We start from the raw sequence: 12,900 nt of genomic DNA, 5'->3' as shown, positions 1-12,900 counted from the left end.
CCCGTCTCCCTTCAGCCGACAGTGTTCTTGGGGTTGAAGAGCTCTTCGCTTCCGTCTGACTGTCGCCCGTCCCGTTTCAGAGATCAGCGCTCCGGATGACACAACAAAGAAAAACCATTGCCGTCGTGAATGCGACGGGCCGTCAGGCTGCCTCCCTTATCCGCGTCGCTTCTGCCGTCGGTCACAATGTACGAGCTCAGATCCATTCCCTCAAGGGAATCATAGCGGAGGAGCTGCAGGGACTCCCCAATGTCACACTCTTCCAAGGATCGCTGCTCAATAACACCGCGTTGATGGACACCCTGTTCCAAGGCGCCAACCTCGCGTTCATCAACACAACGTCACAAATGGGAGACGAGGTCGCGATTGGAAAAGCACTGGCGGACGCGGCGAAACGAGCAGGCACCATCCAACACTACATCTACAGCAGTATGCCTGATCACTCGGTGCATGGCCCGTGGCCTCCCGTACCCCTATGGGCTCCCAAGTTCACCGTCGAGAACTACGTCCGACAACTTGGACTGCCTGCAACCTTTGTGTATGCAGGAATTTACAACAACAACTTCACAAGTCTACCATATCCTCTCTTTCAGATGGAGCTCATGCCGGACGGGAGCTTTGAATGGCATGCGCCATTCGACCCGGACACTCCCTTGCCTTGGTTAGACGCCGAACACGACGTGGGGCCCGCGCTGCTTCAGATTTTCAAGGACGGGCCCAAGAAGTGGCACGGTCATCGGTATTTTACCCGAGAGAATACCCCTGTCATGGGAGACAGTTGCTGATAGTTCTTTGTCGCACAGGATCGCCCTTACATTCGAGACCTTATCCCCTAACCAGGTGTGCGCAGCTTTCTCGCGCGCCTTGAATCGTCCCTGTCGTTACGTTCATGTCCCCAAGGTTGAAATCAAAGTCAACATTCCTGCCGGATACCGGGAACAGCTCGAAGCCATCGAGGTGGTCTTTGGGCAGTACAACGCGCCTTATTTTCCTCAACCCGAGTTCTCCCGTCCTGCAGCCGGTTCGCCCAAGGGGCTGGGGCCTGCCAATGGTAAAGGCGCGGGGGCGGGAATGATGCAGGGCCCCGGAGGGGTCGTCTCACTTCGAGTCACCGACGAGGCTCGGCAGCTGTGGGAGGGCTGGCGAGACATGGAGGAATATGCGCGAGAAGTGTTCCCGGTAGAAGAGGAAGCCAACGGGCTGGACTGGATGTTGTGATACAAAGCGCAACCTGAATCATTGCTCTAATTTTCCATACGTGCAATCATCGTCGCATTGGAAGATCATTGGGCAATTGGGAACACCGTCGGGGTGCGTGTTGAGAGCGCACCCCTGTCATCAGCTGATAGAAAAGAAAATATACCCCGAGGCCGTCGCGTCCAGTCGCTGAATGAGACCTGATTGGCTTGATACGGAGGTTGCATCGCCTATTGCGCCGCTAATGACGCTGTGCCCCGTCCTTATCTCTCTCTCCGTCTCACCTCCTCTTAATCATCATCATCGCCTTTTACCCGCTTTCACAATTTATTTTCAACCGCATTGCCGGCGAACGGGTTTTCATCTAATTCTTGGAGACTCTCACAACATGAGCCATGCACACAGTAATGCAGCGTTGCGCCCAGCTTATAAGCGTGCTGAGAGCCCTCACTGACTGTGTGCTTGGATGAAAATGGATGTCACGAACTCTTTTTCTCTATTTAATGTTCTTCCCCTGCGCTATGACCGACTCATGAAAAGTCGACCGCAAATATGGCTGCGGTCACGATCTGCCACAAAAAGTTTCTGTCCTTTTATTAAGTACTATATTCCCCTCTGGAGTTTGGTAACCAAAATCTCATCTTGGTGGGTATTGTGGCTCTTCAGTTGATTGTATTCTTCATTCTCAGTCAACTTTGACTTATTATTCTCACTGGCCTCAGATAGCTCACGGCTGAATCTTTCACTTCAATCTAAACTTCAAATACATCCTCCATGCATCTACATCACGAACAGTAGAATACCATAACCCGGGACCTAGCCTGCCCCAGTTCAAGACGACTCAGCCCGCGGCGCATTTCCCCGCAAGATCTAGATCAAGTAAGCAAGTTGCTTATCTGTAGCGTCAATGTGATGTAGTCAAGATAAGCAAAAAAGCAATGCCTGTCTAAGATCCATAAGTGATAGTCTAGTCAGGTACGGAGCTGCCTCATTTCTTTTTTCAATGTCGATCATTGCGTGTGGTGTGGTGTGTGGTAATAATAATCTTGAGTTAAGTTCATGTCTATCTCCCTACCCATGGGAGGAGACGCGTTGGGTGTTTGTATAGTATTTCTCTAGTTGTACAAGTGATTGGTGAGTCGACTAGGCAGGGATTAGTACGATGACTATTCTTTTCTTGGTTTTGTATTTTGGTAGTCTGATTAGTGCTATGGTTTCGAGTTTGGTTGCTATCGCTCACAGCAAAGTCAGTCTATACTGAGGGATCTCAGGACCAATTCTCATGGAGATGTGACGTATCACAGGGAATTATGTCGATGTTTAGCTGGAACATATCTTGGTACTCAATCTTCCGGGATTAGAAGAGAGAAAGCTATACAGAATACCTAGGCATGACTTTGATAACGTAGCATTTCTCACATTCTTCTCATCTAAAAATGAGGCAGCGATGAGTACCTCTGATTGGCTCTGTTCCTTAGTCAGGAACAGCTGCAGCGGTGACATCACCTGACCCTAAAGCGGCCATCCGCCGAGTCGCGAACGGGACAGGAATTATTGCGATTGCCCGTCTGCTCGGCGTTACCTTACCTTAGCAGAAATTTTTTTACCCCTTCTTCAACAAATTTTTTTCTATCCCATCTGCAACTGATTTATCACTTGCTTGATCTTCAGAAACCGCTCAATTGATTGCTTTATACCCTATACCCCGTCTCGCTCACAGTTCTCCTTCATCACCCCCTTTTCTCCTAGCTTATCGCTCCCCATCCTTATCGGTCATCATGAGTGCCGAAAACGGTCAGAAGTCGCTCTCTGAGCGCGTTGAGATGCCTGAGATCCCGATGGAAGTTGCGCGGGAGTTTGCGCTCCTGGAGCAGAGATTTATCCGCGCTGAGACCGAGCGCTGTAAGTTGCCCTCGCCATTCTTCTTACCCTGGGGTGTTACACGTCCACCTCATATGAGCACATGAATCCTGACTCGTTTAGTGCGCCGGTCCACTGTTGAGAACCGCCCTCTGTGGGAGAAGCGTAGCGAAATCATCTCCAAGGTCCAGGACGACTTCTGGGTTCGTGTCCTCTCCCACGCCCCCGCCGAGATCGACGAATACATCCAGCACTCCGACGCCGCTGTTCTGGGCTCTGCCCTCAAGGACCTCACTGTCGAGAGATTCGAGGTCGACGAGAAGGGCAATGGCGAGCCCCGAAGCCTTCGTTTCACCTTCGTGTTCCGCACCGGCGAGGAGAATCCCTTCTTCGAAAACGAAAAGCTCGTCAAGGAGTTCTACTGGCGCAAGAAGATCACCAAGACTCCCAAGGGCAAGCGCAGGACATGGGAAGGCCTCGTCTCTGAGCCAGTTCGCATCAACTGGAAGGAAGGCATGGATTTGACCAAGGGATTGCTCGATGCTGCCTGTGATCTGGCCGAGGCCGAGAAGAAGGGTGGCGACCGCAAGAAGCTCCCCGAATTCGAAAAGCTCGCCAACAAGATGGAGGAGCTCGAGGCCGCCGCTATGGAAGATAACGATGAGGACGAGGAAGACTTCCCCACCCCTGCCGGAACTAGCTTCTTCGGGTTCTTTGGTTATCGCGGCAATGTTGTCTCCGCCGAAGAGTCCAAGGAAGCCAACAAGGAGGATGATGAGCGATTCGAGAGGGCCCTTAAGGGAGAGAAATTCGATGATGAGGAGGATGATGACGACGAGGAGGACGACGAGGAAGACTCCTTCGATGAGATCGAGATCTTCCCTGACGGCGAGGACCTTGCGATCGCTCTCGCCGAGGACCTGTGGCCCAACGCTCACAAGTATTATGGTAAGGCTCTCCGCTGTAAAGACGATGCAATCGTGTAACTGACTCGATTTCAGGACAATCCTTTGAGATCGGCGATGATTACTCTGAATTCGATGAGGACGAACTCGAAGATGAGGAGGACGAGGAAGACAACTCTCGGCCCCGCAAGAAGGCCAAGGTTTAAATCCATCGTCCTGCTTTGATTTTTGAAGTAAAATGCCATTTCGTTACTTTCGTGCCCATGGGTGGATATCTGATCTCTAATCACAATGCGATTACCAAAATTAGTAGTAGTACCAAGACGAAGATGAGAGCCGCGATGCAGAATGAAGACATTGTATCTAATGAACCAAAAATGATTAGTTTTTGTTTTTTGACTATGGTCTGTGATCTTCAATACGAATGGACAGAGTACACACTTACCTTCGTTCTTTCGCACGATATGCTTTATCCGTGACATCCCGTTGCTCAACTTGCCCCCCACTCTATCAGCCAATGTATCCACCTCGTCGATCATGACTGCCTGCTCTTCCAGCTCTCTGCCCATATCATCTGCCTGTTGTCGTAGGTTGCCCACAGTCCGAAATACACCGTCCAGCTGTTCATCTTGTTCATGCATCAGCTCCATCTGCCGCTGCTGCTCAAGAGCAGCGTAGTAATCATCCCCTCGATCATCCGCAGAGGGTGACAAGACATTATCAAATTCGGCCGGATTGGGCAGTCCCGACGTAGAGCCTGTAGCTGCCCGGGTACCGCCAGCTGTGTCGGCGGTTGTGACAACCCTCTGCAACTCCTCTCTCATCTTCTCGACCTCATCTCCAACCTCGTCCACTAACTTTCGCCGGCGTGCGACTTCCTCGATTTCGAGGCCATACCGGTACGGGTCTTGCTCGATTGCGCGGACACTCTCGACAAGATCGTCTAAATCCGCGGTTAGGTCTGTCAGCGTAGTCTCGAGCTCTGAGCGGGCTTGTTGGAGTTCTGGGTTTGATGGTGATTTGGCGAGAGATCTGATACGGAGGTATGAGGAGAAAAGGGGCCTGCTGGATTGCAGCGTCGACAGGACATCTCTATAGTCGGCGAATGGTTAGATGCCGAGTCACCTAAAGCGGGTAAAGTGGTCAGGCTTACGCTTGTACTTGAAGGAAAGGGTCTGCACTATCCATATTGCAAATGTCGCTATATGAAAAAGGCACGAATGAAGTCTAAGTAGAGCAATGTAGGCCGCTTGCTAGTTCAAAGGGTATCATTTGACGTCGTGTTTAGATGAGCTTGAGTTATGAACACCAGTCCAGATAACTGGATACGGTTGGTTCGGCGGTGTGATCAGCGGTAAGTCGGACATTTTCACGTGATATCCCATCGACTCGCAGCAAGATAACACTATAGTCTAGGTAGTATCTATGTGACCAACGTGTCAGAATGTATTGAAGTAACCCGTGGTAAAAGCACGGTGGAGACCAATATGTCTTTGACTCCACATCTCCTTTAGATACTTCTCCGCTGCTCGGTTGAATTCCCGCCCTCGAGCGTCAATCACTGCTGGCTTCACACTCCAGCTCCGGACGCGGCTTCTACAGTCGCAATCGCGACATCGCAGTTCTAGGTCGTTCTTCCACTCTTCCCAGTAACTGTCCAAGAGATCCGCAAAGCGACATTCTCTGACGTCAGAATCACTAGTCTTGTCATCCGGATGACAACATTCGTCTTGAGGGCTTAAAAAAAGCTTCGCTAGCATTCTGGGTGATTGCTTCAGAATGAACCAGGAAATCAAGCTGTATTCGTTCTTTGCATCGCGGTACCAATCCTTCGGGCCGTGTCTAAGAAGCATGCGCTCCATGAGCTCCCGCAAAATTCGTAGAACAGTATGGAAATCAATTTCATTCTGTTCGTCAAGATAGCTCCTCAAGCGAAGCCTTTTTCTGCCGATTTCCGCCTCCACATGTCCCCATTCCAACACTGTGTAGATATGGTCGAAATTGTTATCAAAAGTCATCGATTGGCTCATATGTTCTAGGAGGTCCTCGTACAAGTCCGATGCCCAAGTCAGTACTAGACGCCGCCCAGGACCGTGGGTAGCTGATTCCCCCCCATCTTTCACTTGCAGCGTCTCTGTATCATGGGAGGCGTCTGCAAAGTGAAAGAGCACGTGTAATCCCCGTTCCAGTGTTTGTGCGAGTTTCAATTCAGCATTGTAATCCATCTCAGGATTTCCGCCATCAATGTACGGGCCCCATACGGAGGGAATGATACGCCGTGCTAATTGACTTGCGGTATGTTGACGGTAAATGAATCTTGGGAGTGTGCACACAGTGACAGGTCGCTGACCGCCTGTCTGCGGATTCAGTGTGATAAGAGGAGCAAAAGCATTCATATTGTGCAGGCGCATGAACCAGCGGCAGATATGCGGCTCGAGTGATCCAATCGTCTCATATGTCGATTTGTTGACAAGGCGGAGGTTTAAGACAGCCCTTATATCTCCGTTTATGATGATTTGGAATAGTACATCGGCGACACGGCCGAATAACACTTTTGTTGTGACCGTTTCCGCATCCAAATTCTGCTGCATGTTTGCAAGATTAGCACAATACTTTGGTTTCCTCAATCCCAAGGCAAGAGAAGAGTTTACAGAGTCATATCTTAGCTTGACACTGAAGTCCCCTTATGTAGGCGCCCAAGATCTAACATTGTTGTTCAAGGTTTGCAACTGTATCCACTAAGGCGGCCAAGCACATTGGCCTCCTTGCAGCAAGGGGATAATGAGCTGATGCGTACAGTGTACTTGGGCAGATGGATCATAACGGTGTGACGCGTGAGTTACTTGAGGATCGTCTTGGCTGTTATGTGTCTGTCGGAAGGATTGGGTATGTTATGCGGGTCGTCAGACGATCACAGCTTGACTGGTCAACTTTCAAAGTGAGGACTCAAAATCAAAGCTGACCCTTACCCGCACTCCCACAGACAGTAGGCCATTCCCTTGGGGAAATTGAGTTCTCTTCAGAGAAGAGCAGCTCGGCCACGCCTCAACGCCATGACAACGAACAGATCCTCGTAACGAGATTCATCAATGCCACGGCTCCCTTGCAATATCACACGAGCAGAAAGAACATCGTGACAGAAAGATAAAGTGCTTGCTAGCTCTTCCAATATGGTCAACATACAGAGTAGGGTCAACAGTTTGACAACAACTATCGCCTGATAGACTCAATAGTCCGCCGATTAGTTGTCAAAGTGACTTGGCGGGAAGAGGCCCCGAAGCAGGCGCCACTGTGAGGCGGAAGGGAATCCTTAGGGTACGGAGTACGTTGGATTCTCAGCTTTGTAAAAGGCACTATGATAATGAGACTGATGGCAAAGTGGCTTGGAAAGATATCGGATTCGGCTGTCTGCTGGTGGACGAACTGTCCATAGTTCTGATTAAACTTCTCTCGGCCTAAACCCAATCGGTGATTTCCCCTCAGGCAGAAAATTTCTGGAAATGTTTCCCCGCAATTTCTCCATCTCCAAATCATCAAGTCAAAAAAGAAGCCTGCAAACTCAATCGGAGTTAGTTGGCGGTTCCATGAGTGCTATGCGACATTCATAGCGATCTGCATCTGCCTTCTATTTCCCTATTCAGCGCACGCATGTCGTGCCCACGACCGCTTCCACTCCCCGAGGAGTGGACTAATCCTGACGCTTATGTTGACGCCCTCCTGTCCTTTACGACCTCGTCTGAGCTATTCATCCATGTGTGCGGGGGTGTACATATACTGGACTTTCTGACTCGCGAACCCGATTTGTACGATTCACTTCTCCMACTGCATTGGCGGACATTCTTTGAGACGCACGACATTCAAGATATACTAGACCTGTTGTTGAGAGAAGATATACCGCCGCTGTTGCACCAGAGTCGCAAGTTTTCTGAAAGTGACACGAGTCAGGATGCAGATGTTCGTTGGAGAGGGCAGCCTCTCCCTCCAACCGACCTCCTGGAATACATTCATCAGATCCGTCGTCTCAGTCTGGGGAGAGATTTCACGTCAAGACAGTCTGGTAAGGTGGCGCTACCTCACCATCTTGCGGTGGGAATGAATCAAAAGAAATATCACGAGGTTGCACACTTTTCAAAATACGTTAATGATCTATGTGACACCGTTGCCGAAAAAAGGGGCGAGGATATATCGCATATTGTTGACTTCGGATCAGGCCAGAACTACCTTGGACGGACGCTGGCAAGCCCTCCTTACAACAGGCATATAATTGCAATCGAACGCAAACATCAGTTTATCAGTGGCGCGAAGGGCATGGATATTCATGCAAAACTGGCGAAGAAGCAGAAGAGAATCGTTTACAAGACCAATGGCAGAAGGAACCGCAAGGGTTTGGAGGATGATCAGGGTACAGCGCCGTCCACTCCCGAGGCGGAGGTAGTTGAAAACGTACCTAATAATGCTTCCACCGAGCCTGGTGATGGTGAGGGTGAAGATAGCACGGTTTTCAATGTTTTGCTGGACATTGATATCCAACCGGATGAGTGGGGAACTAGCCCTTATAAGAATGGGCCGCCCAAGAAATTTGTGGGCAAGAAAGAAGATGAACCTGTGCTCAAAGGAGCCATGGATTACATCGAGCACGAGATCAAAGACGGATACTTGGAGCCTATAATCAAGGATGTGATCAAATCTCGATCTTTGGAGACTCAAGGATCCCAAGGCTCCGTCGTTGACCGAAACTCGAGGGCCGAGGGAAAGGCGGAGGACCCCAACGTCATGGTCATTTCCCTTCATTCATGTGGCAACCTTCTTCATCATGGTGTCAGATCTTTAGTTCTCAACCCGTCTGTTAAAGCTATCGCAATGATCGGATGCTGCTATAACTTGGTGACTGAGAGGCTGGGCCCGGCCACATACAAGGTCCCCATCCTCCGCACTCAACATCCCCGCTTGACTCAAGATGCCTGTGCGTATGATCCTCATGGGTTCCCCATGTCGAAACGTCTGGAATCGTATAAACATGTCAGTGGCACTGGCGTGAAACTGAATATCACCGCACGTTCGATGTCTCTACAAGCACCCTACAACTGGGGCAGAGAAGATAGCGAAGCGTTCTTCACGCGGCACTTCTACCGAGCCCTTCTCCAGCGCATTTTTGTTGACCGTGGCGTGGTAGGGAAACCTGTTAACCCGACGGATCTCTATGGTTTGGAGACTGGCGGTCCTGATGCGGTTGGAAACCCTTTGATTGTCGGTTCGTTGCGAAAGGCCGCTTTTACGTCTTTTTCTGCATACGTTCATGCTGCAGTGGCAAAGCTCAGCAAGGACCCGCACAATGGAGAGAAGGTCAAGGCAGGGATGGCCGGCATTACGGAGGAAGAAGTGAAGCGTTATGAAGAGGAATATTGGCCGCGAAAGAAGCATCTTAGCGTCACCTGGGCTCTGATGGCTTACAGTTCAGCACTCGTCGAGGCCCTCATCGTCGTGGACAGGTGGCAATTCCTGCGTGAGCATGACTCCGTCAAGGATTGCTGGGTTGAGCCAGTTTTCGAATACAGCGAGAGCCCTAGGAATCTCGCCGTGATCGGAATTAAGAAATGATTCCGTGACCTGTCCTTTGGCAGAAGTCATGATGCATACACGCTTTGACGATTCGCCGCGAGGCAATGGGATGACAGCTATTCATGGTCATCTGTCTAGCGGGGCAGCGGTCCCATTGCCATCAATGACGCATATTCGGTGTTATCATCGTAACCTGGACCAGGCCCGAAGCATGAAACAGAGCCGAGCCCCTCAAGACGGCTCATCGTTACGGGGAGGCCGGATGCGCATACAATACCGCGAGGAGACATAGCATAGACTTTGCATTTTTTGGGAAACCCAAACAGAGCGACGGCCAGCTAGGGTTCTCCTGCGTTTTATTTCATCATTTATATGGAAGAAGGATAGAGTCAACGATTGATGACTTTGTATAGACATAGAGTGCGATACAGTTCTTTTGAGACCATATACCAATGCATTAACGAGGAAATGAGCAACGGTCGCTTCTTCTCTTCCGATAGGGTTATTACCAGAGATAGATGTGTCAATTGTTCCCACATTCAGAGTGACTGCGGTCGATGGAACTGTGGCCTTTGAATAGTGGTACCCCAAGAAGGCAGAGTAGTAATCCAAGTGACGTCTGACCGGGTGCCGGCTCTTTCGGAGTCCGCGGGTTCCGACGCCACTGTCCCCCTAACACCCAGGCAACACAATTCAAATTTGACAATTACAAGACTATTTTATCTCATACCGTGCCGAGTGCCGACGAAGATACTAGTCTCTCTAGAGTCGATATGGCTGACAAGCAACGAATGGACGCCGAGGGAGCCGAAAGTGACAGTAAGGAGCTTCTGAACAAGCGCGCGGTAAGTGCAGGGCAGTATACAAGGGATGGCATGTTGCTAACGAGCTGCAGTGCGACCAATGCCGTCTCAGAAAGGTATGCTGACAGTGGAATTGATGCCTGAGCAATTGGGGTCGCATTATATTGCTTTCTTTGAATTAACCGTCCGTACTGTCGACAGGTACGCTGCGATAAGAGATCACCATGCTCGAATTGTCGCAGTGCAGGAATTGTCTGCCGCTCAACAGGCGCAGGGCAGAAACCCAAGGAGGATCGGAGGCGGGTCCTAATTTCTAGCCAGTAGTAAGTAGGAAGCACTTGGCCCTGTCAGTGCGCTTGCCTGACTTGCTACAGCGAGAAGAAGATCGATCTTATCGAGGAACGTCTAGGCAACATTGAAGAAGTCCTTCTTGAGTTGAAATCTAGCCTTGCTCGCAATCCCACTACTGCTGAGCACTGCTGCCACGCGACTCCAGTCTCGAAGCAAATGACTCCAGATACATCTGGGATTGCCTCCAATACCACAGCCGCGTTAGAACATGAGCCTGCGACTGGGTTTGAGGGCAACTCATCCCTCGCAGCTCATTCCGCCTACGCAAGTGCGTTCCTAGAAACCGTCGTTTCGCGAAGCGCACCTCAAGTCTCTACCCCAAAAATTAATGCAGCCCTCACAGCGCTCAGACAGATCGTGAACATGCAGAGTCATCCACCTGGGTCTTCGTTTAAAGACGCTCCGTTGCCGAATCAGAAAGGTGGTCGAGTCTCGAACTTGCGAGATCTGGTCATGCCCCCAATTGAGGTGGTTCTGCCAATTTTGCGCCAAATAAAAGGTACTTGTCTCTAAGCTTTGCATGATAAGTGGCCGAGGTTGACGCACAATTAGAAAAGCTTCCTTTTGCCTTCGCATGCTACTTTCCTTTCCTCAGTGTTGATGATTTTATCCAGAAATGCCGCGAGGTGTACTTTGCAACAGAAGATTACTCTGACACCACTTTCATGGTAGCCAATTGCGGTTTGTATTACATCTTCCTTGAGTATAGCTTCCTTGCAGAAAGTCCACAGATTCGAGATGATTACCAGAAGTACATGCTTCTTTGTCGGAAAAATTTTGAAACAGTGCTAGCAGACTTGACGTTGTTGATGCCGGCCAGACCGGAGTCAGTTGAAGCGCTTACCTTGGGAGTAGGCTATTCGCTCCTTCCTTGCTCAGCCAATTCAACTAACCCGTTCCTTCTCTTAGGCTATTCATGCCACTGAAATATCAAAACCTTCGTTTGCCTGGGCGCTGACGTCAAATGCAGCTCGGCTGTGTCAGAATCTTGGATATCACCGGAGCTCGTCAATGAGTCAGTATAGCGACAAAGAGAAAGCCAAAGCGCTTTCGCTCTTTTTGTGTGTTTACTGTCTCGACAAGGCTCTTTCACTCAGGCTAGGGCGTGCATCATCTATACAGGATTATGATATTACCATCCCTGAGGATTTAGGAGGGCACACGGTCGACGAACCTTGGAGAACAATGTATCATCTATGGGTGAAAACCGCCGAGATCCAAGGAAAGGTCTACGAACAATTATACAGTCCGGCGGCTCTAAGTGGACCAGAACGCGAAAGGGCACTTTGTGCTCGTCAATTGGCGTCGGAGATGGAAGTAGCCGTCATGGAGCCATTCAAGGTAGGCATCCAGTAGAGATCAAGTTACCACAAGGGAAGCTTTTTGATTGACGGATCACAGAAGCTCGAAAGGTCGTCTGATTCTGTATCGGAGATTGAAGGCTTCTTGATTAAATCGGATGAAGTCAGCAGATTTTCTATATTGACTTTAATATACAGAGCCATTCCTGCATCAGGAGAATCCACCACCACTTTTGTACCCGAATGCATAGAGACGGCACGGGCTGCATTGGAGTCGCATCAGGTTTGCATGACAAATTTGAGGGAAAGTAGCGAGGCGACGAAATGTTCATATCTGCATTGGTGAGTATGCCTTGTCTTGTCTCGATGAAAGGATGTCCGTTTTCTGATGATTCTTCAGGTCCATTCTCTACTCCCCGTTTGTCCCATTCATAGTCCTCTTCTGTCACGTCATTGAGGCTTCCTCTCGAGACGATCTCGGGAGACTGGAAGACTTTGTTTCCTCACTTGCACCGATCTGTTTCCTTTCCGAGGCAATCACGAAACTACATAGTCTTTGTCAAGTTCTTAGCAACGTTGCGAGGCTATATGTAGAGGCGAGAGCACAGGCCCAAATACAGGAGAACCAGGATCTAGTGTCTGTGGGTCAGGAGTTTGACACATATTTGAGTGCTCTTGGCTTGGCCCCTGCATCTGGAGTCGGCGGTTCTCGTTGGAATACTGCTGCCTCGGATTCTTTGGCAGCAAGATCTATGCCTGTACTTGAGAACAGCATGGGAGGACAAGATCTTCCGGCTGGTTTCATACCACAGACACAACTGGGAAGCTGGTTTTCTGGGAACCAGCATATGATGGGATTGTTGGAAGAAGATATGTCACTATGGGATCCGGCTACATGGCCTTACTCTTGAAAATGTGACCGCA

General features: G+C 49.9%; 6 protein-coding genes across 6 annotated transcripts; 4 read left to right on the top strand and 2 right to left on the bottom strand.

The window, feature by feature from the left end:
• Positions 1–95: 95 nt before the first annotated feature.
• On the top strand, positions 96–1,218 carry Asppvi_004148 (NmrA family NAD(P)-binding protein; the record flags this gene model as incomplete). Its single annotated transcript, XM_043300104.1, has 2 exons — positions 96–739; positions 804–1,218. The coding sequence occupies 2 exons, from the start codon at positions 96–98 to the stop codon at positions 1,216–1,218; spliced, it is 1,059 nt and encodes a 352-aa protein (XP_043156039.1).
• Positions 1,219–2,975: 1,757 nt separating this feature from the next.
• Asppvi_004147 (histone chaperone napB) lies at positions 2,976–4,168 on the top strand (the record flags this gene model as incomplete). Its single annotated transcript, XM_043300103.1, has 3 exons — positions 2,976–3,099; positions 3,181–4,005; positions 4,059–4,168. The coding sequence occupies 3 exons, from the start codon at positions 2,976–2,978 to the stop codon at positions 4,166–4,168; spliced, it is 1,059 nt and encodes a 352-aa protein (XP_043156038.1).
• Positions 4,169–4,248: 80 nt separating this feature from the next.
• Positions 4,249–5,150, bottom strand: Asppvi_004146 (SNARE domain protein; the record flags this gene model as incomplete). Its single annotated transcript, XM_043300102.1, has 3 exons — positions 4,249–4,325; positions 4,408–5,054; positions 5,116–5,150. 3 exons carry the CDS (start codon positions 5,148–5,150, stop codon positions 4,249–4,251), a joined length of 759 nt encoding a protein of 252 aa, XP_043156037.1.
• Positions 5,151–5,401: 251 nt separating this feature from the next.
• Positions 5,402–6,553, bottom strand: Asppvi_004145 (uncharacterized protein; the record flags this gene model as incomplete). Its single annotated transcript, XM_043300101.1, has 1 exon — positions 5,402–6,553. The coding sequence occupies one exon, from the start codon at positions 6,551–6,553 to the stop codon at positions 5,402–5,404; it is 1,152 nt and encodes a 383-aa protein (XP_043156036.1).
• A 1,057-nt stretch (positions 6,554–7,610) lies between these two features.
• Positions 7,611–9,560, top strand: Asppvi_004144 (uncharacterized protein; the record flags this gene model as incomplete). The annotated part of the gene is made up of 1 exon (XM_043300100.1): positions 7,611–9,560. One exon carries the CDS (start codon positions 7,611–7,613, stop codon positions 9,558–9,560), a length of 1,950 nt encoding a protein of 649 aa, XP_043156035.1.
• Positions 9,561–10,294: 734 nt separating this feature from the next.
• Positions 10,295–12,887, top strand: Asppvi_004143 (putative C6 transcription factor; the record flags this gene model as incomplete). Its single annotated transcript, XM_043300099.1, has 8 exons — positions 10,295–10,366; positions 10,417–10,440; positions 10,526–10,647; positions 10,699–11,174; positions 11,228–11,526; positions 11,585–12,016; positions 12,077–12,318; positions 12,377–12,887. The coding sequence occupies 8 exons, from the start codon at positions 10,295–10,297 to the stop codon at positions 12,885–12,887; spliced, it is 2,178 nt and encodes a 725-aa protein (XP_043156034.1).
• Between the last annotated feature and the right edge of the window lie 13 nt (positions 12,888–12,900).

Source organism: Aspergillus pseudoviridinutans (genome assembly GCF_018340605.1).
Source record: "Aspergillus pseudoviridinutans IFM 55266 DNA, scaffold_3, whole genome shotgun sequence".
NCBI lineage: Eukaryota > Fungi > Ascomycota > Eurotiomycetes > Eurotiales > Aspergillaceae > Aspergillus > Aspergillus pseudoviridinutans.
This window is presented reverse-complemented; position numbering and strand designations above follow the sequence as displayed.